This window comes from Apiotrichum porosum (genome assembly GCF_003942205.1).
Source record: "Apiotrichum porosum strain DSM 27194 chromosome Unknown scaffold_11, whole genome shotgun sequence".
Classification (NCBI taxonomy): domain Eukaryota; kingdom Fungi; phylum Basidiomycota; class Tremellomycetes; order Trichosporonales; family Trichosporonaceae; genus Apiotrichum; species Apiotrichum porosum.
This window is the reverse complement of record NW_021167118.1, coordinates 806,810-827,164: the sequence shown is the minus strand read 5'-3', so window position 1 is coordinate 827,164 and position 20,355 is coordinate 806,810. Positions and strand designations below refer to the sequence as shown.

Here is a 20,355-nt window from a genome sequence, read left to right as displayed (position 1 = left end):
GGCGAAAGTCGGCCAGCCTCACCTCGTTCCCTTACACACAAGGTCATAAACCCCGCATTGGGCCTGATTGTGGGATTTGAATCTGCGGTGCAACACACACCTCCTGAGAGGCCATCTTGTCCCCTTATGGGGTTCGTACACGGCATCAGCGCTTTACTTCCACGGCCTCACAGGGTCGCAGGCGATCTTCCACTGCCGTGGCGCCGGTGTATTTTCTCACGAGTTTGTCTAACAGCCCGCCAATATTCGCATGTCTGCCGCTGAGGTCACTGAACAGCTCTTCACAGCATGCGACTAGGCAGCGGACAGACATGTGTTGAGATTAGGGCTCAGCAAGATCCGAAGCGATGCCCGTGGCGGTGCATTTTCGTTCCTCCCAGCAAGACTGCACCTGCAGCATCTGTACTTGCTCGTCAACTTCACACTCGTCCTTAAAATCAGACATCATTTCCAACAACATCAAAGCAGTACAGGTGGTGGACGCGTGACACCAACCAGTCCGACGTGATTCTGGAACGACCATGGCGCCCTTTTGCCACTCGGCTACGGCTCACACCATCCTTCGTACCGTGTCCAATGCGCCGCTCAAGGTCAATGTGGGCCGCGACGGCAGCAATGTGGTTCTGGTCTCTCGCATGGTGGACCAAACGAAGAACAACATTCTCGCTGGAGTCCTTAGCACTGTGCTTATCTTTCCTGCTCTTTTGATTGTGGTTATCGGCGTCCTATTCCTTGTAAGTGTCGTCCGTTGAGAGAGACTGATAGGGTTGTCCGAACTGTGGTATCGGTATCAACGGACCCAAGACAGGCAGCGCCGCGGTCAACCACAGGACGGGTTCAAGGGTTGGACCTCGAGCAAGTGTTTCACCGTCTGTGGCATATGGGCTCGTCCACGCTCCCCGTCCAAAGGTGACGACTGTTCGGTGGCGGAGGGCAACTCCACTGCGTCCACTTTGCCGATGTACGCCCCCGCTGCGGGGAAGCAAGTTTGCGAACCGCAGGCCAAGTGAGTTAGTTGTCTTGATCCAGAGAAGCTGATCGCCAGTCCCCCGGATGACACCAACCTCACGATGCCCACTCGACCTTCCAACATACCCTCCGTCATGGCGCCCAGGTTCATTCGCGGCCTATCCCCTGTCCCCGAGGAGGAAGAGTTTGCCCACATTGGTGATGTCGAGAACGCCGCACCCAACGTCCGTTACCACACCCAGATCCCCTGTCCGTGTGTTCCCGATCGCTCGCCCCAATACCCTCCACCTATCTCCTGACATACGTCCCCTCATCCAACAGAGCCTTTCCGAGAAGGGAGCACTCACTGAGAACAAATTGCCCACCACATTTATGTACAACGGGACGCTGAGGCAGCAGTTGGAGGTCGGCGAAGGGCAGTGTGGATAAGAACAGTATAGAGTTTATTTGTGTCTATGGACAATCTCCGAAGATGCTCCGCCTAGTGATCACCAGGCCCCCCAGGTGATGCCACGGAGTGTGGGACGGACAATCTCTGGATCATGACGCATTTATTCCCCGTTTACTCCGGGATTGTTCCGTATGTTGCCGCCTCCACCTACCAACTCCACCGTCATGGGGTGGAGGAGGGGTGGAGTGTGCCGTAGCCAAGAACGGTATAAAGCGAAGCGAGGCAAAGACGGCAACTTCATCCCCATCACTACTTCCGTCACTACTCACACACTCTCAATACTCTTTACTATGACTGTCAAGCTCGTCAAGTTCCAGGACATCGAGGTCCCCGCTCCAGGCTTCGGGTAAGTTGCGTTGCGCCCACCATCCATCGGGGATTATGTGTATCACCGTCGCTGACACCACATTGCAGCTGCATGGGTTTCTCTATGGGCTACGGTCCCGCAGACGACAAGGTCTCGCACCAGACGATGGCCAAGGCTGTGGAGCTTGGTTGCACCTTCTGGGACTCGGCGGTCGTCTACGGCAAGGGCCACAATGAGCAGCTCATTGGCGACTTTTTCCGTGCCACCAACACCCGCGACAAGGTCTTCATCGCTTCCAAGTGTGGTTGGGACGTGAGTTGTTAAAATGTTTAAAACATCAAGCTTACAGCCAGTGTATGGATGTCGGTACTGGAGGTCCTCTCGGCGGTGTCACCAACAAGGCCGAGCACATTGCAACCTACATTGAGGGCACCAAGGAGCGCCTCGGCTCGTACCCCGACCTCTACTACCTCCACCGCATCGACCCGAACACCCCGCTCGAGGAGTCTATTCCTGCGCTCCAGGCTCTCAAGACTGCCGGTAAGACCAAGTACATTGGTCTGAGTGAATGCAGTGCCGCCACTCTCCGAAAGGCCTGTGCCAGTGAGCTACCCCTAAGCCGTCGAACGTAGCTGACCCTGCAGTCGCCCACATCGACGCCCTTCAGATCGAGTACTCTCCGTGGTACACCGACCACGAGGAGAACGGCCTCATCGACGCTGCTCGTGAGCTTGGCGTCACCATCATCGCCTACTCTCCCCTCGGCAAGGGTATCCTCACCGGCCAGTACCGCAGCCCCGAGGATTTCCCTGAGGGCGACGTCCGTGCCACCATCCCCCGCTTCAGCAAGGAGAACATGCCTCGCAACCTTCGCATTGTCGACGAGTTCCAGAAGCTGGCTGCCAAGAAGGGCTGTACCTCGTCGCAGCTGGCGCTTGCTTGGGTCATTGCCCAGGGCGCCATCCCCATCCCGGGTACCAAGTCCAGCTCTCGCCTTGCGGAGAACTTTGGTGCCAACGGGGTCAGCCTCGATGACGCTGAGCTGAAGGAGCTCAGGGTGCTCATCAACGATGCCAAGCCCGTTGGTGACCGTTACAACGCTGTTCACATGGCGATTGTCGGGCAGTAGGTAACAGCAGTATATGACCACGGTAGCAAAATGTATTCAAATCATTGGTGCATCGCACACATACATCCATTTACACCCAACTACTACTTTACAACCTGCAGTTTCTCTTCTTAGTACGACGCAACGTAGGGCGACTGGAGCCACTTGGGGTGCTTGAGCGCCTCAGCCTTGGACTTGGACGTGGGGTCGAAGTACGGCTTCTCGGCAAGCGACGAAACGCGAGTACCGTGACGCTCGCCGTCGTAGTCGTAGGAGACGGTGTGGATGGTCGAGCGGTTGTCCCAGATGGCACTGGTGCCGGGAGTCCAGTGCCAGCGCAGCTGAATGTCGGTGCTGCGTTCGTAGATGTTGTGCAGGTAGTCGAGGAGCAGGTCGGCCTCGGGCTGGTCAAAGCCCTCGATGCCGACGGTCATGGCACGGTTGACCCAAAGCGACTTCCACCCAGTGACAGGGTGGGTGCGGACCAGGGGGTGGGTGCGGAGCACAGGCTCGGGAATGGCGTCAGGGTCGTCGCTGTTCTTGTACTTGTGAGCCGAGCGGTAGATACCGTTGAGACCGTCGATGAGCTTCTTGAACGCCGGCGACAACTTGTCGTACGCAGCGTAGCCGGACGCCCAGAGCGTGTCACCGCCAACCTCGGGAACCGTGTCCTGGTGCAGATGGGTGTATCCGGGCGGGTAAGCCTCGTGGACGAGGTCGGTGTGCCAGCCAAACTGGCCACCGCCGTAGGGAACGCGCCAAGAGCGGCCCTTACGGAAGGCATCACGGCGACCGTCCTCCCAAATGAGAGTCACGCCGCCACCGACACCCGGGACCTGGGCAGCCTGGACATGGGTCTCCACGAGACCGTCACCGAGGTAGAGGCCGATCTCCTTCTGCTTCTGAGGCGAGAGGTCCTGGTCACGGAAGAAGACAATGTGGCGCTCAGCTACGAGGAGGGCGAGCTCATCGCGCTGCTGGTCGGTAAGGTCCTTGAGCTGCAGACCGATGATCTCAGTACCAATGTGGGTGGTGAGGTTGTTGACCTTTTGAGCAGCGGCAAAGAGAGCCTTCTTTTCGGGGTCGGCACGGCTTCCCGGGTCGACGTAAGGCTTGTTGTCACGTGCATCCACACGGACCTTGAACACGTCCTGGACGAAGTCGGGCTTGGGTGGGAAGTACGGGTAGCCCTGGCTAAGGTCGATGCCGGCCTTCTGGTAGCGACGAAGAGTGTTGTCGGGAGGCAGAACAATGTCCGCGTCGTTGAGTTTGATGCCTTGGAGCTTGGCCTTGAGCTCGGCAATGTCGTTGGTGGCCGGAACCTCTGCGGTAACAGCGTCTGTAGCGATGGGAGCCATGGCGAGTTGTTGGTGCGGTTGTCTGTGATTCAAATCCTGTACCGCAACATGTCTATATAACAGACGTCGCGTACTGCATACTTGGAGGGGCTTATGTCAGCCAAAAGGAATATGGCTTGCTTTGTCACAACAGAAGCACGACAACCATGATGTGGGCGACACCGATCCGGGTCCTGAGGGCAGCCGTAGACAATACTTGTAGTGACTTGTAGGCTTTTTGTACTGTAAATGGCGTGCTCCTGGCAACACAAGGCGCATCGGTTATTTACAGCCACTGTCATGGCTCGGCATTCGCTTGGTTTTCTCCAGTATTCCTCCGAACACCCTGACCATTCATGCAGCCTCGGAAGCTCGGTCTTGAATGCTGGAACCATGGTGCATGTGGTTGTACCAATAGGCTTTGAGGGATAGATGCGATTGCGACAATGAACGGAGCGATGACGAAACCGCAGTCACCCTCGGGCTGTGGTTATTTCCCCACGGCATCTACTTCCAACGCCAGTGGCATTCTCTGACGTGCGGAACGATGCTAGTGGCATCATTGTCGTGGCGGCCGACGCAACATCTTGCGTCGGATCGGCGGGCCCGGTCATGAGTCTGCATTGTCTTTTGAGCTTAGCGAGGAAAGTGAGATGAAATCTGCTTCGGCGAGGTCAGCTAAAATGAGAACCTTTGAGGGTGAAGAAACGACCAACCCCCTCACACGCTGCCTACCATGTCCACTTCTGCCTCCAGCGATCTGGAGGGAGGCAAAGCCGTCGACCTCCACAAGACCATCAAGACAACATGGAAGGGCAAGATCTGGGACACGTTTGACTTGCCGCGCGATGAGCGCAAGCTCCTTGCCAAGGTTGACATGTTCCTCCTTACCTTTGCCTCACTCGGCTACTTCATCAAGTAGGTGATACCATATTGGGAAATGGCGCAGTGTGGCTGACGTACAGGAACCTTGACCAATGTAGGCTTCCGTCACAGTACCAATCATCGGGCACTAACTCCTATCAGCCAATGTCAACAACGCATTCCTGTCCGGCATGGAAGAAGACCTGGCCATGTACGGCAACCAGCTCGTCACCTCGACCTCCATCTGGACAGTTGGCTACGTGATCGGCCAGATTCCTTCCAACCTCATCCTTACACGCGTGTCACCTCGCTGGGTGATTCCTTCTGTAAGTCGTCCTCCATGACCATGTTACTAACCCTTCAGCTGGAGCTTGGATGGGGTATCTGTACCCTCGCTACATACAGGGTCAACAGCTACAAGTCCCTCTACGCCCTTCGTTTCTTCGTCGGCCTGTTTGAGTCTGGCTTCTACCCCGGCATTCACTACCTCATCGGTGGCTGGTACACTCCCCGCGAGATCGGAAAGCGTGCTATGATCTTCTGGCTCGCAGGATCGATTGGCACAATGTTTTCCGGTTTCCTTCAGGCCGCTGCCTACACCAACCTTTCCGGCGTCGGAGGGTTGGAGGGTTGGCGCTGGCTGTTTATCATCGATGCCATCATCACCATCCCCATTGCGCTCTTCGGTTATATCTTCCTCCCCGGTATCCCCCTCCAAGACAAGAAGGAGTGGTGGCTTACCGAGGAACAACACCAGCTTGCCATCTCCCGCCTCAACCAGGTTGGTCGTGCTGGCCGTAGTCCGTGGTCAAAGGCAAAGGTTCGCAAGCTCTTCTCAACATGGCACATCTACATCCTTCGTGAGTACAGGCGGCGGTGTTTGTCCTGACATCCAGCCTTCCTCTATGTCATTTGGAACAACGGATACCCTCAGAACCCGATGGGTTACTACCTCAAGAGCTTCAACAAGACCCCCGCCCCGGTCCCCGGTCGCAGCTACACTGTGTCACAAATCAACAATCGTGGGTTCACTGGTCACGCAACTGAGGCTGACAATAGTGCCCCTCCCTGCTACGGGTATCTTCATTGTGGTGTCGCTGGTTTACGCTTGGCTGTCAGACGGTCCTCTGCGTGGTCGCCGTTGGCCCTTCATTTACGTCGGTGCCGCCTCGGCCCTCGCCATCGCTATCCCTCTCCGCGTCCTCCCGCTCTACAATAATATCCCTGGCCACTTTGCCCTCTACTACCTGGTTTCCATTGGCGTGAGTGGGAACACTTCGGATCTCAACTGACAAAACTAGCAAGGTGCCGGACCTCTCATCTTATCCTGGATCAACGAGATCTGTAGCCAAGACACTGAAAAACGTGCTCTCCTCGTTGCCATGGGTAACGATTTTGCCTACGTCGTGCAAGCCGTCGGTCCCAACTTCTACTGGAAGACCACAGACTTCCCAGCCGCACGCAAGGGTTTCACTGCCGTCATCGTCTTCCAAATCCTTCTCGGTAAGTCGCTAGATGTGATACCCATCTGTGAAAGGGCCGCGCTGACGACCCAGTCATCTGGACCACCCTCATCCTGTACCTCCTCAAGCGCGACAAGCGCAAGGGTGGCGACGCGGACTCCTTTGTCAGCGACGAGGACGTTGATGTTGTCACCACCCTCGAGACTCCGACCAGCGTTGACAAGAACTTTGATGACCTTCACAAGCCGTGACGCCAGACAATCGGAGTCGTTGATGGGATGCCTAGTTAGTTGGGAGGCGATGTTTGTATGGCGAGTTTGGTAGAATCAAGTACAGTGTCGTGAATTGGGTATGAAGCCATGTTCGCTCGAATGTGGCACATTGCAGAACTCGCAGTTGAGGCAAGTTACATTGATATATTACCTTTCTTACCTTCCCTCCCTGGCTCCATAAAAAGGACAATTTGGGCCTCTGGAGAGGTCCAAGGTGTTCCAGGACGCGGTGGAGAAGCCAAAAATGACGTTTGACGGGGTCGAACCGCCGACCTTGTGCGCAACGCTTGACTGTTGAACAGTCCTAGTGTTAAGCACACGCTCTAACCAACTGAGCTAAATCGCCGATGAATGTGACGCTGCTGAGGTAGATGATCAGCGAATACTGTCAATTTACAGTTCGCCTGCAAGACCCTATCACTAGTTATCTTCTCTACGTGGAGAACAACTGAAGAGTAACAAGACCTATGGCTCGAAATTCGGCATAATTCAGGGCTGCTGACATCAACGGTCTATCGTCGTCTACATCTGGAGCATAACACTCTACTAGGCAAGCACAGGAGCGGCTGCGAGTGGAGCAACCTGCGGAGATGCCTCAACAGGAAGCTCGGCGGCTGCATTCCTTGCCTTTTCAGCCGCAATCTCGGCTTGAATCTCGGCAAGGACAATGGCGGGATCCAGGCCGTACTTGCGGAGAAGCGAATGCTGCAAGCGGTCACTTGCTGCAAGCCACTCTGGGGTGTGACCCTCAACCTTGTCGGCGCCAGACCACTCGGCATCGCGGTTGAGCCACTCGACCGTCTCGCGGACGTACTTGCGCTCGTTGTCCTTGTTCATGAGGTGCGAAAACTTGCCCTCCCCGGTCTGAGCCACAAGTGCCTTGTACGCCGCCCGCCGGCCAGCCTCGTCGGGCAGACGCGCCGTGCCAGTGTAGACGCGCACAATGCTCAGGGACTGGTATTCAAAGAACGAGAATGCCGAGGTGTTGACACTCAGGCCGAGGAAAGTGAGGGTCGGGTCGGGCACGTAGAAGACGTCGCGGTAGAGGTTGAGAACACCGCCGCCGTCGGTGATAAGAAGCCTTGCTTTGTCGTCGACTTCGGGTTTGCCAAGCACAGGGTCATGGTGGAACTGGGGGAGGAAGGGAGTCGAGTACTGGAATCTACATGCGTGTAAGCGAGCGCGCATACCATGGCGAATAAGCAACACCTACCCAGTGGCAAAGATGATCACAGACAGACCGGAGATGATCCTCCCGTCCGTCAACTCGATTTGACCGTCCTCGAGATCCGAACCGGGGGTGGGGGGGAGGAAGCGCTTAATCTCGGGTACAGCCTCGCCGTTCTTGGGGACCATGTAGCGCTGGAACTTGCGCTGGGTCTTATACGCGTCGGGCCCGACAGTTTTGTTCCTTCCCACCAGGTACACCTTGTTGGCCACGGTTGCAAGGTCACGGGCAATGTCGATACCACTGGTACCGATACCGATGATGAGAACATTCTAACTGGTCAGTGATTTCCTTCTAATGCATGTTCTCACCTTGCCGGTGAATGGGTCTGGCTTGCGGTAGCCGCTCGAGTGCAGGACACGAGTAGGCCATTGGGCTGCCCACTCGGAAGACCCCTCAATGTTGGGAATGAAGGGAGCGTTATAGTGGCCAGTGGCGACGACCAGTGCGTCAAAGTCCTGTACGTGGTCAGCGCGCTCTGCACACTACCAAAGCCTGCACCCACCTGAACCCAAAAGGTCTCCTTGGCCTTGTCTGTGCCCTCTGATTCCAGCTTGCGAAGCGTCAGGCGCCATTTGGGTGGAGTGGACTCCGTTCCCAGAACCTTGACCGCCTTCTCAACCCTTGTGTTGTAAGATGTAATCTTGTCGAGCTCGAAGTGTTCGGAATACGATTTCAGGTAGCCAGCAAGCTCCTGGTGTGGGATGTTCTCGGCCGTACCGGGCGGGTAGGGAAAGTCCTTGAACTGGAGGTTAGCGCATGTCAAGCTCCATCAACTCACTGCCATGGTCGAGGTGGGCACATTGTTCGAGAGCGACCAGTAGACCGGGTTTGGTGGCGAGAACCGGTGCCTCAGGTCGCCGTCTGCGTCCTCCTTGATTGCCGTCTGCGGCTCCGAGCCAAGCTCAGCCGGAATCGAAGGGAAGAATGCGCCTCTGGAAGGAGGCGGGGTTGGTACAGACAGAGGCTTGGTGATTTCTGGGCTCCAGTTCCAGATTCCACCGGCGGTGGGCTGACGCTCAAAGACTGTAACATCGAGCCCTGCGTCGCGGAGGTGACGAGCTGCCGGAGTGCCAGATGCGCCAGAGCCAACTACCGCGACGCTGCGGATAGGGTGGTCGAATGTGTGGTACGACATGGCCGGTAGGGAATTGAGAGGAAGATGGGGAAGACTGCCAGATGGGAGAGGAGGACATGTATCAAGCCGAACGTAACGAACGTCTCCTCTCCGCGGCCATGATTACTCAACGCTTAGCATGAGCCGCTGGCCGCACATGTCCGGAGTCCCCGATGTGGACAATGACGAGGTCATTGTCGGAAAATGGCTTGAAGAAGGTCAACAATGTCACCATATTGCACACGATGGACGGTAAGCGATGGAAGCAACAGTAAAAGGTGGGCGTGTGAAAACGCCCACTGTTGCAACATCGAAGGGGCGGATGGCGACAACAGACATCTTAAGTTGCCGTGGGGCCCCGCATTTCGGCAAGTTGGACATCACCGCCACAGAAGCACACCATTTGGGCAACCGAGCACTCTACTCGAGCACGCGCACTAGACTACGGGTGAGGAACCGGCTTACATAGGCATGAGAACAATGGGTGGTGTAAGAATGAAGGACGATAGGAGATGTCCGACGGCCGAGGACACGCTGACATGAATATCGTGGGTGGAAGTCGGTTGGTCTCGTGTCCCCAAGCCGCACCGTTTCTACTACACCATGCCCATTGCAACCTCACCCAAACTCAAGGTCGCCATTGTTGGGGCGGGCCCAGGTGGTTTGGCAACCACCATTCAGTTCCGCCGTCTGGACAATGTCGAGGTGCAAGTTTTCGACCAGGCGCGCGAGTTGCGTGAGGTCGGAGCAGTGAGTTTGAAACGGGCAAGCAACAGCCGTCTGATGTGTAGGGAATCAGCATCAACGACAACACATGGCGACTGCTTCAAGATCTTGAAGCCGCAGATGCCTTGGAGCAGTTTACCAGCCGCTCTGAGAAAGGCGTTGTAGACTCACAGCATCGGTAAATCTTGGTTTGCTCTTCTGGTCTAACAGGCACAGCAACGGTCGCACCGGCGAGCTCCTCGCCGAATCTGTCCACACTGGTGAGTATCAGCTGAGCATATGATGCCTCCAGGACTGAACCTTCAGGCCACACCGACAAACCTCCCCGTTCCAGGATTGAGCGGTACAAGCTTCAGAATGCCCTCCTGTCGCGCCTTCCCAAAGGTCTTATCCAACTCTCGAAGAAGCTCGCCTCCATCGCCGAAACCGACAAGGGTGTGTTCCTCACATTCACCGACTCGATCACCGCCGGCCCTTTTGACTTGGTGGTCGGAGCGGATGGTATCCGGTCTGCCGTTAGGCAGCACATCTTCCCCGACCACCACTTGTCGTACACTGGCAAGGTGGCATACCGCGTCCTGATCCCGCAAGAGAAGGTCGCACATATCCCCGATGTCCCAAAGGCAAGCGTCTTCTGGCATACACCAACCACGCACGTTTACACGTGTCCTCTGGACAACGGGCTGTTTGAGATTGCAACCCGTGCCATTGAGGATGAGGAGTACGGCTCCAAGGTCTCCTGGGGTCGAACTGTGACAAAGGACCGTGTGGTGCCCCACTACGAGGTAAGTCCATCAGCGACTGTCACAAAGCTTATGACCAGGGATACTGTGACACGATCCGAGCCGTTATCGACGCGCCGGACGAGTGGCTCGAGTTTGCCATTTTTGGCGGCCCACGTCTTCTGGGGTCGGTCACCTCCAATGGCCGTATTGTCCTCATTGGCGATGCTGCCCACCCCTTGTCTGGAGCATTTGGTTCTGGTGCTGCCTTTGCATTTGAGGACGCATACATCTTGAAGCATGCTCTCGAGTATGCTCAAGAGAAGGGCAAGTCCACAACATACGCACTGGACCTATTCGATTCGATTCGTAGTCCCCGCTACGAAGGACTTGTGAGTTGCTGCTAGCTGTCAAACATGGTACTGACGATTCAGTACGAGGTCCTCGACCGCGGTCTCGACAACGTCAAGGACGTCAAATCCCAAACTCTTCCGCCCGACGAACACGTTAGCGAGGTCATCAAGCGCAACTGGAAGGGTGGAGAGGAAGGGGGATGGATTTACGGATACAATGTGAGCAAGATGGTCTGTATTTGGAATATGCTGACCTGGTAGATCAAGGATGTCTGGGCAGAGCGCAAGGCCGTGGAGGACGCCAAATTGGCGAAGGTGCCACTGCCCACAGTCTCCCACGCGGAGCAAGTTGCGACTGTTACTGTGAGCGCATAGTTGTCTGTCTCTGGTGGATACCTTTGAATCTTATGTACGTATGCTGTTGCTGTGTATGATGGTTGTTTGGACAGGACGCAGTCTTCTCTCGACGTCCATGGCGGGTGTTGCAGTTGGCCGCTGGTCGCTGGCAGTGGGCGACCGGATGATGTCATAGCCAAAGGGGCCCCCCATTCACTGTCTTGGCAGGAATGAATCCGGAAGTGGCCGCGTCTCGTCGTTGCCGCGCGCGCGCTAGTACTGTCACGGCGGCTGCCGTCACGATTAATTGGCTTCAAGTGTCATTCACAGGTCACGCATCTCGTTGTTGCTGTTTCTCTTCATCCCATCCACCCCAGTCAAAGTTCAATCATCCAGTCTCACCGACATGTTCCACACGAGCAGCAATACGCTCGCGCCCGTCAACCCTCCGGTCGCTGTGTACCCTCACATGGTCCGCAATGTACCCGTGACTCTCACGCTCCGGGAGAAGGCTTGGTCGCTCAGTGGTGTGAGTGCCTTGCATCAAGAGACGCTCCCCACAGAAGCTGGACTGACATCCTCAGGACGACTTTTCGATCAAGGATGCGTCCAACAACCAGAGCGTGCTCAAGGTCAAGGGCAAGACCATGTCGATCCACGACCGCAAGTGTGAGTATCCGTTCTCGTCGCGTTGCTGATGTCCGAGACATGTACGACGCGCAGGGAAAGATGCTCTACAACATGGCGGACAAGATGATTGCCATCCACAAGACCATTGTCTGTGAGGGCGAGCACGGCAAGGAGATTCTCACCGTCAAGAATAAGTGGAGCAGTGAGTGCAGTGTGCAAGGGCGCTGAAATGGCGCTGACGTAGATTCTCAGCGGGTTCCAAGCTCAAGGGAGCCTTCCTCGACCACGAGGACAAGGAGCGCACCATCGAGCTCCGCGGTGACATGTTCGGCACCTCGGCCAACATTACTTTGTCAGATGGCACCAACCTCGCCCATATCTCGCGCAAGGTTATCACTGTTGCGGACATGGCTGCCGACAAGCAGACTGTAAGTACCTATCTGCTGCTCTACATCCCCTGGTATCATGACCGAGACCCAAACAATCGAGATGCCGAGGCGATGCAATGACGTGCTGCTGGACCCCGGCTGACATCAATCGCAGTACCACGTCACAGTCGCGCCGGGCGTTGACCCGAGCCTCATCGCTGCCGTCTGCGTCTGCTTCGACGAGATCGAGAACGAAGAGGACAAGTAGACCGAGGCTACTCTTTGGTCAGTTTCGTTAGTAGTATTAACGGGCGTATACATGCATGCCACGATTCTTTTATGCGTTGATGCTATCGTCGTCGGCACCGTCGGTTATCTGGTTACATGACTGAGATGCCAAGCACGGAAGCTGTGCCCCACCCGGCAGCAACATTACCCAGCACCACCTTGCTTTGACCTTCTCTTTGCCATCGCCGCCATGTCGAGCAACGCAGTCCCGCTATTGGGTCACCAAACACTCTCCAACCAGTCAAACCCTCCATTCCAATCCACCCCGACCTTGTGCTTACCTGTACCGGCCCGCAACCTCAAGCTCACCCAGCTTCCTCCCCCTTAGTGGTGTAAGTGCAGGTCGATCGCAGGACATGATCCGGCGCCATCCGTAGCTGTGCCAGGCCCATCCGCAGCGTTCATCCTCAGGGATACACTCGTCCCCACACCTCCACCCCCACACGCTGCTGACGTCCACTCGCAGTCCGACTACAGTTCCACGGACTCGTCGGGAGTCGAGATTCTCCAGTATGCTGGGGCCGCAGCAAAGCGTAAAGCGTGGCCCTAAGGAGAACGAGCCGGCGCCAGAGCCTTACGCGCTAGAACTCCTGAACTGACAGGCTTAGCCATTACGGAGACCAAGACGGGCCGAACGCTTTGCCACATCACAACAAGACGTCCCTCAGGTCCGAGCTGTTCACAGCCACCAACGCCGCGGGAGGGACGGTACTGACCGTCAAGAGCAGGACTGGGAGTGGGTTCCTGCAAGCCAGTTTGTAGCGAGGACCAGCGGGTACTAACACTTGTGCTCACTGCAAGCCACATTCTTCATCACTGCTACCAGCTCGGAAGTGAAGGTCAACCTGACTAATTCACATCATGATATGCATTGCACACAGGGACAATAACGGCGGTTGTCTGAAGCCTGTCTGAGGTCTCTTTTTGATTTAGCCTTCAGAAGGCTGTGGTATCTGGAACGTCAGCGACAGAGCCATGTTTGAGGGGAGAGGGGGGAGGGGAGTCGTGACGCGCATGGTTTGACGACCATTGCGTGATGGGGAGGGAAGGGAGTAGTGGAGGTGATTACAGGGCATGGCATGCAGATCACCAAGCAGACGATGGATCGAGTTGTGTTGAGCGAGGGGAAGACTCACGATTCTGATATCCTGGTTTTGGTGACGTGGGTTTTATCTGTCAGAGTCAGCGACACATAGTCCAGTGAAACTCACAATGCAGGTATGCGGGAGTTTAGGCCATTTCGTTGGAGAAGACGTGAAAGTATTCGGCAATGAAACATGCGACAAACGGTGTCACCTTGGTAGGGTAGACCTTGACCTCCTCGGCGGTGGCAGTGGGCTTGTCCGCAGGGAAGTCGGGCTCCTTCGTGGACTCGGCATCAATGAGCTTGGAAAGACGATCAAATGTGTCAAAGTACGCTTCGCCCTCGCGAGTCGGAACATGGTGAACGGTGGCGGTCTTGGGGAGCATATGGACGTTGAGAATGGTCGATTCGACTTCAGTCTGGCTCATGATCTTGGTAATCTTGGCCTCGGGGATGAAACGTTCAAGAGTGAAAGACGGCGTGCTGCCGAGGAGATACTTCATGACTCCGTTGCGAATGGGAGACTTGACCATGTTGGGCTGTGCCCGCCAGCCACATGTGCACTCGGTGGAAAGGAGGTTCTTGGGATCCCAGTTGTACTGTTGTTTGAACCACGCGATGAACGGATCAGTGCGCCCAGGGTGCAACGACTTGTGGACACGCGGATCGGCACCGCAGTCGAGGAGCGCCTTGACGAGTGGTTCGTCTCTGGTGTACTTGCCAGCTAGCTTACGGACAGTGGCGGTCATGGCTTGTGGGTTGGGAGGGAAGGTGTGGTAGAGGGTGTGGACAAAGTCCACGGGGAGTGTCTTTTGGGCGATCATGAGGTATGGGCTGGGATCACACGGGCCGTTGGTGATTGTATAGAAGCGGTTGCCTGGCTTCTTATGGAGAATTGAGAGCGCATGGCGGATGGTGTGGACGTTCCGGGCAAAGTGCAGGTCGAGAATGAAGACAGTGCGGTCCGGCTTTGACTCGCACAGCTTGTCCGTGATAAACTTGGTGACGAGGTGCGCCACCCATGCACCCGTTTCAGCGACAGGTAGGTTGTCAGGGCGGAAGGCTTCAAAGATGGTCTTGGACGTGGCAGGAAGGGACTTGGTTGGGGATGCAAAGTGAATCTGGTAGAGTATCTAGTCCTGTCAGCGAGGAAGGTGGGGTCGACGCACATGACGAGGAAGCTGCTCCAACGGCGAGGTGCCAGGGACTCGGGGTGGTGTGTCGTCCACATCCATCCCCTCGTCGTCGGAAAGGATGCGTCGGATGGCCTTGGTCTTGCCCTTGGTCTTGGTCTTGTTCTTTTTGGGCATGTTGAATGAGGGAATGGAATGGATATGGATGGATGTAAAGTGTGAAGATGAAGAGGGTGCATAGTTGACGTGTGTACGCGTGTGTTTGTTTGTCGCGCTCGAGCAAGGGAAGGAGAATGTGCCACCGCTGAAACCGACGATCGTCGGTCCAGTCAACCTCCGTCAACGGCAAGGCCGCCTGATCCAGCAAGGATCCGCTCAGCAATGCGCGTCGAGGTCGCAAAGCCTCCCAGTTTCAACTGGAACACAGAATCATCCCTCGTCCATCCATAACCGTTTGCATTGGCCTTGTGATAGAAGGGGCGTGCTGGGAGTGCTGGGAGTGCTGGGAGTGCTGTACGTGCTGGGCGTGCTGACCGTGCTGGGCATGCTGACCGTGCTGGGTGCGGGGGGTGTTGCAGGGGATTACGCGTGACTGGGGCGGCAATGGCCATCGGGGCGGGGGATTTGTTACGCGACTTCAAGACTTCCTTCTGGCTGCTGGGGGAGACATTGGTTCGCCTCCTCGCTCGGGTGGACAGCTTGACGGTGGACGGGGTTTGGGCGTTTGGGCTCTCTACTCCTTTGCAGTCACCAAGAGTTTGCAGCCGCTTGAGAACGCGGCGCTGCATCGCTTTCAGACGGTGACCACGGACTGCTGGACCACCGGTCGCCTGCAGGAAGCGACCATGCAGCTTGCGAGCCTTGGTGTTTACCGCCGACTGGAATGCCTTGCGACGTTCCCGAAGCGTCATGCGTGTACAAGGTGGTTTCGGAAGGTGAGCCATTGGCGAGTAGTGGATGATTGGAGCTGTATAGAGGGGTAGAAGAGAGGCAGACACTTTATCGTCTTGCGTGAGAGAAAACCAGACTGTTCCACATTCCCACATCCCCCATCACTGACCACAAGTTGTGTGAAAGTGCGACTGATGGGGCGCGGGTGTCCTTAAAAGAAGCCAGGGCTTGTAACACATTGTACATAGCTTTCAAAATGTCTACTGAGCTCATGTGGCACGTTCCCAGCACTGGAGGTACTCTGTCTCAAGCAAAAACTCTTCCACACCAAGTGTGGCACGTCTCTCGTCCAGTGTTTGGAAACCGATGGCCATAAATGTGTTCTTGGGTTTTGATGGCGACCGCGACCTGATTGCGTTGCGGATATGAACCAAAGCCTCCTCGTACGTTGTACCAGTGTGCAGCCCCATCAGGTGTACAGGGATACCCTCGATACCGACCAGTGTCAACTGCTGCCTACTGCGAGGGTAGATAGTGCGTGACCGCCGAATGGACTCAATAGCTGGGGCGAGAATGCCGAGATACCCGTCGGGCTGTCGGAGGGTCGACGAGTGCTTGCGCAGAGCCTTCTCTGGAGTGAAGACGTACACAAAGTGACAGCCTTCTGGACTATGGGTTACACGCTCGTGCACGCCAGCAGTGACTCCCACGTCGAGGTCGTAAGGGATGTTGCAAGACCCACGTCTTAGCCATGTGTTGGGCCAAAAAGCCATTGATCCTGTTCCCCCACGTCCAACCCGTGTCCGTCCGTCTGGCAAAGTCCACAAGCTTGGTTCCGCGTGTCACCAAGTCTCCTCCGCCATACCTCCTCGCCACGGGAGTCGACAAGACAGCCCGCAGGAGGCGCTGTTGCTCGGTCTTCGCCTTCCTGCCGTCGTTGGTGTAACAGAAATCGGAGGACACGATGTGGCTGTACGCGGCCACTCGCCGTCGCCAGACCGTCTTCTCCAGCTCAGTGACTGATGGGTCGAGAAACTGCATCCCAGGCAATCGGCCGCGAGTTGATACCAGCTCCAAAGTACCAGTACTCGGTGACCGCTGGACGACAATGTGGCGGAACATGAGCTCATCGACCTTTCTCTGCCAAAAATGAGACGTCTTGCGGAATGCCAGGAGAACGTCATGCGAGGCATGCGAGAGGATCGTGTGGACAATGGCCGGATAGGCGGTGTGATCTATAGTCGGCGGCGTAACGCCTCCAGCCACCTCAGGTGCACGTCGTGGGGGGCAGAGGAAGTCGCTTATCGTAAACGGTCGCGTGCGTCCAAGGAGTGAGAGGTGAGGTGGCAGGACAAGCATGGTTCTGTAAGGCATGGTGAAAGCGAATGAACAGTGAAGAGAGAAGAGCGAGTGTGCAAGAGTGGAGTGCGAGTGATGGCTTTGATGGCGACTCGTGGACAATGCACACAGAGTCAGTCAACGGGGTCCGTGTGCAAAGTAAGGAAGCTCTCCCAAATCCGCCGAGTTTCACGCCCAGAATTGGGTACCAACCTTGATCAAACGTCATCCCGAGAGGTCTCCGAGGAGCATGCAACGAGCTGGATGAACGAACCTAGTGCACGTCTGGATCAATATAGTCCAACACCTCGGAAGCGCATCTCGTCTCAAGAGCAAACTCGTCCTCTCCGATCTCTGCGGCGTACTCCCTTCGGGTGACAACTCGGAGCTGGTGTCCAGACGCGATTGGTGTTCCTCTGACTTCGGCGAGGCGCCGTAGCTCAATCACTGCCGCAGCGACAAAGGCTTCCTCCGTCCCATCCCGTAATGGAAGATGCACGAGCTCACGATTGACATTCTCGAGGCCGACAATGGTGACGCGAGGGGTGCCGTCGAGGAGGTTGGCTGCGATGCTGGCAAACGGGCGGAGGAAACCCAGCCGAGGAATCTCGTCAAAGCGATGCAACGGCGGGGCAAGCGGCCGGCGCGTCTCCGTAAATATCATGACTACCTCCTCAGTGGGCCGGTATTCAGCGACAGAGACGCGGACGTCGCAGAGGCGTGGGAGCTCCAGATGATAGTGCACGCTGATGACACCCTTTTGTGTACCAGTCGGTAACGCGGCTACAGCCACGGGCGGCAACGCGCGCCACCCTCGCCGAGGGGTTATGAGCACGAGGTCCACAATGGCGGGTGCTGGGACCGTGTCGACGTGATAAGTGTCGCTGAGGCGTCGCACCACGCGAACGTTGGTCAACGCCGCCGTGACTTTGTTGGCATTGTGTACAACTCGGGCCTTAGTGGTGTCGTTACCCGTGTGGTCTGCGTCACCTGTATCGGTCGCCACCTTGGCATGAAACGGCCCGACTTGGGGGCAGCGGAATGTGCCGCTCGGCAAAGTATGCGAGCTATCTAGTGAACCGCGTGCTATCTGTGAAGCCGCTGGTCGCGGCCCGCAGGCGCTGGCGCCCCCGCCACCGCCATTGTACTGAGCACTGAGCTCGCTGTCGCGTCCGGTCAGCAATCAAGTTGGACAACCGGTTGCGCAACGTTACACACCAAGTTTCAGGTAAACCATTGTGCTGGACGCTCCTGCCTGCCCCTTGCTGCCGAAGAGGCAGGGTGGGATGTCGCTTGTAGAACTTGGGGCGATACTCGACGACCCTGGTGTGTCTACGCAAGGCTCGCAATGGGTCCAACGGATGGACTTCCTGATCCCCGTGCCGATCAGCTCCCTGGCCATACTGTCCATTCTCGGGAACAAGCGTCCCTAAAAGTGGAAGAGGACCCTCGGGAGATACGATGGTGTACGTGTCTGAGGCCTGGGTGATTTCCGTCAAGAGAATGATATCGCGAAAGAGCCGTGCGTCTACCATCTCCTGGCAGTGGCTTGAGACGCGGCGCAGCGCCAGGAGACATGCGCGGTCCCCATAATCAATTACCGACTCCAAGAAATGTGGGAACCGGTCATAGTCGAGAGTGACCAGCTCCTTGCTGGAGGAAGACATGGTTGTGAACAGGAGACAGACGAAGAGAGAATGCTAGAAAGCGAAAATGAGCGAGCGCTGGTCTGGTATTTCTCAGCGTCACTGACGTAATTGGAGTTGAACTATGTGGGTCCCCACTATTTGCCACTCAGTTGTTTGTTTTGTGAGTCTCTCGAGCTTCATTGACACAGCAGTGGCGCAGTGAGACTGAGGCAAGGGGGTATAGCATTAAAGCACTACAACTAGAAGTATACACAGAGCACTGAAAGCTCAACTAAGTGACAACGGGGGAATCTATTATGATGGGGGTGGTATGGCAGCAAGTGACGCGGTCACTGCTCAGTCTCCAGGGCATACTCGACAGGAGACATCTGCGCCTGATACTCGGCAAGGGTGAGGAAGGTAATGGTGTCCGGCACCCGCATGGCGACCTCTTGCGGAAAGAGGATCGAGCACTCTTCCTGCACCGCCGCCACCAGGTGTTGCTGCATCTCCTCATTCGTGGTGTTGGGTGGCAAACCGAGCAGGGCACGGTCAATCTCGTCCATGCCCACGAGTGTGTGCGTAACAGAGGGTACGCGGAACGCGAGTTCCTCAATCAGGTGATGGAGCATACCGAGCTTGGGGAGCTTGCAGCCGACACACGATGGTGTTGGTGCACAGCCTGTACGGTCGGGTCGGGGAATGTATTTGATGACAGCGTGGCTATTGTCGGGACAGTAGCCGAGTTGCAGGAAGCTGTGCATGGGCACACGGCGGGGGCTGTAGAAGACGTTGGTGACAGACGTCTTGGCGCCGGCAGGTACGTCAAACGTGAACGCGGACGGACATTGGCATGGGCTTCTTGAAATCGAAGAGTCTGCGTGGGCATGGGAACCTTGGTGCGGGGTAAGGAACGCGAAGTCGATAATCTTGGGAGCGGGAAGGACTGGGGCGGTGGGTTCGAACCTGCGAACCACCTGAAGGCCAGTCAAAGCCTCTGCCATTTCGGCGTCCACAGTGGCGAGGTCAACGCGAGAGTGATAGTCGAGAACACGGACAGTGGCGAGATGATTAATCATCGTCTCACGCTCAGCGAGAGTCGCGTCTTCGTCCTCCCAACAGAGGCCAGGGATACGCCTGCCATGGACGTCGCGCAGCTGTGGTCTTGTGGAGGTGGAAATTGAAGAGCGCACCGACTTGGGACTGGAGGGAACCTCGACAACCTTGAGCTCGGCAACGGCAAGCTTGGGGAGCGAGGAGGAACTGGAGGGCGAGTCCAGCTCGACCACATTGATCTTGACGCAGTACTCGCCGCACGCGCCGTACTCGTCCACCTCTGGGAGTTCAGGGAGCGAGCCTCGCCGGGAGGTCGTGTAAACTGCCAGGTGGTCGTAATAGAGGCTGTCGATGCGCTCACGGAACGCTCGAGAGGTGGCACGGAGCTGGTGAAGGTCCGCGGGGTCGGAGACCTCGATGATGTGGTCGAGGATGTGGGGGAAAACAGTATGGTCTATACAACTGGACCGGCCGGGCGTCGTGTCGAGCATGTCGCGAGTGGTGTTGGTGTTGGGGGTGGTGGTGTGAAGTGGTGTGAGAGTGTGTGTAATGCGCAAGTGAGAGAGGACAGTAGCCATATGAGGACAGGCGAGTGGCGCGTCGCGCAATTCATTAAGCGTACGTCCATGCATCACAGCAGCAACATCACGCGCCGCCGACCCCGACTGCGCCTGTGGAAGCATGGA

At 56.5% G+C, this 20,355-nt stretch overlaps 11 protein-coding genes and 1 non-coding gene across 12 annotated transcripts; 5 read left to right on the top strand and 7 right to left on the bottom strand.

Annotated features, from left to right (window-relative positions):
* Positions 1-521: 521 nt before the first annotated feature.
* On the top strand, positions 522-1,409 carry EHS24_001931 (uncharacterized protein; the record flags this gene model as incomplete). Its single annotated transcript, XM_028617688.1, has 4 exons — positions 522-734; positions 813-1,006; positions 1,046-1,218; positions 1,405-1,409. 4 exons carry the CDS (start codon positions 522-524, stop codon positions 1,407-1,409), a joined length of 585 nt encoding a protein of 194 aa, XP_028474151.1.
* A 301-nt stretch (positions 1,410-1,710) lies between these two features.
* On the top strand, positions 1,711-2,856 carry EHS24_001930 (uncharacterized protein; the record flags this gene model as incomplete). The annotated part of the gene is made up of 4 exons (XM_028617687.1): positions 1,711-1,766; positions 1,835-2,039; positions 2,081-2,330; positions 2,372-2,856. 4 exons carry the CDS (start codon positions 1,711-1,713, stop codon positions 2,854-2,856), a joined length of 996 nt encoding a protein of 331 aa, XP_028474150.1.
* Positions 2,857-2,966: 110 nt separating this feature from the next.
* Positions 2,967-4,193, bottom strand: EHS24_001929 (uncharacterized protein; the record flags this gene model as incomplete). Its single annotated transcript, XM_028617686.1, has 1 exon — positions 2,967-4,193. The coding sequence occupies one exon, from the start codon at positions 4,191-4,193 to the stop codon at positions 2,967-2,969; it is 1,227 nt and encodes a 408-aa protein (XP_028474149.1).
* Positions 4,194-4,908: 715 nt separating this feature from the next.
* Positions 4,909-6,750, top strand: EHS24_001928 (uncharacterized protein; the record flags this gene model as incomplete). The annotated part of the gene is made up of 8 exons (XM_028617685.1): positions 4,909-5,090; positions 5,138-5,151; positions 5,199-5,362; positions 5,401-5,896; positions 5,933-6,058; positions 6,096-6,298; positions 6,338-6,539; positions 6,593-6,750. 8 exons carry the CDS (start codon positions 4,909-4,911, stop codon positions 6,748-6,750), a joined length of 1,545 nt encoding a protein of 514 aa, XP_028474148.1.
* Positions 6,751-7,016: 266 nt separating this feature from the next.
* On the bottom strand, positions 7,017-7,117 carry EHS24_001927. The gene has a single exon. It is a non-coding gene; the product is annotated as a tRNA-Val (tRNA).
* Positions 7,118-7,317: 200 nt separating this feature from the next.
* On the bottom strand, positions 7,318-9,137 carry EHS24_001926 (uncharacterized protein; the record flags this gene model as incomplete). The annotated part of the gene is made up of 5 exons (XM_028617684.1): positions 7,318-7,933; positions 7,985-8,271; positions 8,311-8,457; positions 8,505-8,738; positions 8,781-9,137. 5 exons carry the CDS (start codon positions 9,135-9,137, stop codon positions 7,318-7,320), a joined length of 1,641 nt encoding a protein of 546 aa, XP_028474147.1.
* Positions 9,138-9,719: 582 nt separating this feature from the next.
* On the top strand, positions 9,720-11,292 carry EHS24_001925 (uncharacterized protein; the record flags this gene model as incomplete). Its single annotated transcript, XM_028617683.1, has 7 exons — positions 9,720-9,866; positions 9,908-10,020; positions 10,059-10,102; positions 10,149-10,627; positions 10,666-10,956; positions 10,999-11,136; positions 11,179-11,292. 7 exons carry the CDS (start codon positions 9,720-9,722, stop codon positions 11,290-11,292), a joined length of 1,326 nt encoding a protein of 441 aa, XP_028474146.1.
* A 367-nt stretch (positions 11,293-11,659) lies between these two features.
* On the top strand, positions 11,660-12,519 carry EHS24_001924 (uncharacterized protein; the record flags this gene model as incomplete). Its single annotated transcript, XM_028617682.1, has 5 exons — positions 11,660-11,782; positions 11,838-11,922; positions 11,960-12,085; positions 12,136-12,311; positions 12,427-12,519. The coding sequence occupies 5 exons, from the start codon at positions 11,660-11,662 to the stop codon at positions 12,517-12,519; spliced, it is 603 nt and encodes a 200-aa protein (XP_028474145.1).
* A 491-nt stretch (positions 12,520-13,010) lies between these two features.
* On the bottom strand, positions 13,011-14,933 carry EHS24_001923 (uncharacterized protein; the record flags this gene model as incomplete). Its single annotated transcript, XM_028617681.1, has 6 exons — positions 13,011-13,085; positions 13,140-13,269; positions 13,335-13,388; positions 13,676-13,712; positions 13,817-14,744; positions 14,793-14,933. 6 exons carry the CDS (start codon positions 14,931-14,933, stop codon positions 13,011-13,013), a joined length of 1,365 nt encoding a protein of 454 aa, XP_028474144.1.
* Positions 14,934-15,085: 152 nt separating this feature from the next.
* EHS24_001922 (uncharacterized protein) lies at positions 15,086-15,700 on the bottom strand (the record flags this gene model as incomplete). The annotated part of the gene is made up of 1 exon (XM_028617680.1): positions 15,086-15,700. One exon carries the CDS (start codon positions 15,698-15,700, stop codon positions 15,086-15,088), a length of 615 nt encoding a protein of 204 aa, XP_028474143.1.
* A 216-nt stretch (positions 15,701-15,916) lies between these two features.
* On the bottom strand, positions 15,917-17,649 carry EHS24_001921 (uncharacterized protein; the record flags this gene model as incomplete). Its single annotated transcript, XM_028617679.1, has 2 exons — positions 15,917-16,278; positions 17,493-17,649. 2 exons carry the CDS (start codon positions 17,647-17,649, stop codon positions 15,917-15,919), a joined length of 519 nt encoding a protein of 172 aa, XP_028474142.1.
* Positions 17,650-18,963: 1,314 nt separating this feature from the next.
* EHS24_001920 (uncharacterized protein) lies at positions 18,964-20,160 on the bottom strand (the record flags this gene model as incomplete). Its single annotated transcript, XM_028617678.1, has 1 exon — positions 18,964-20,160. One exon carries the CDS (start codon positions 20,158-20,160, stop codon positions 18,964-18,966), a length of 1,197 nt encoding a protein of 398 aa, XP_028474141.1.
* Positions 20,161-20,355: the final 195 nt, after the last annotated feature.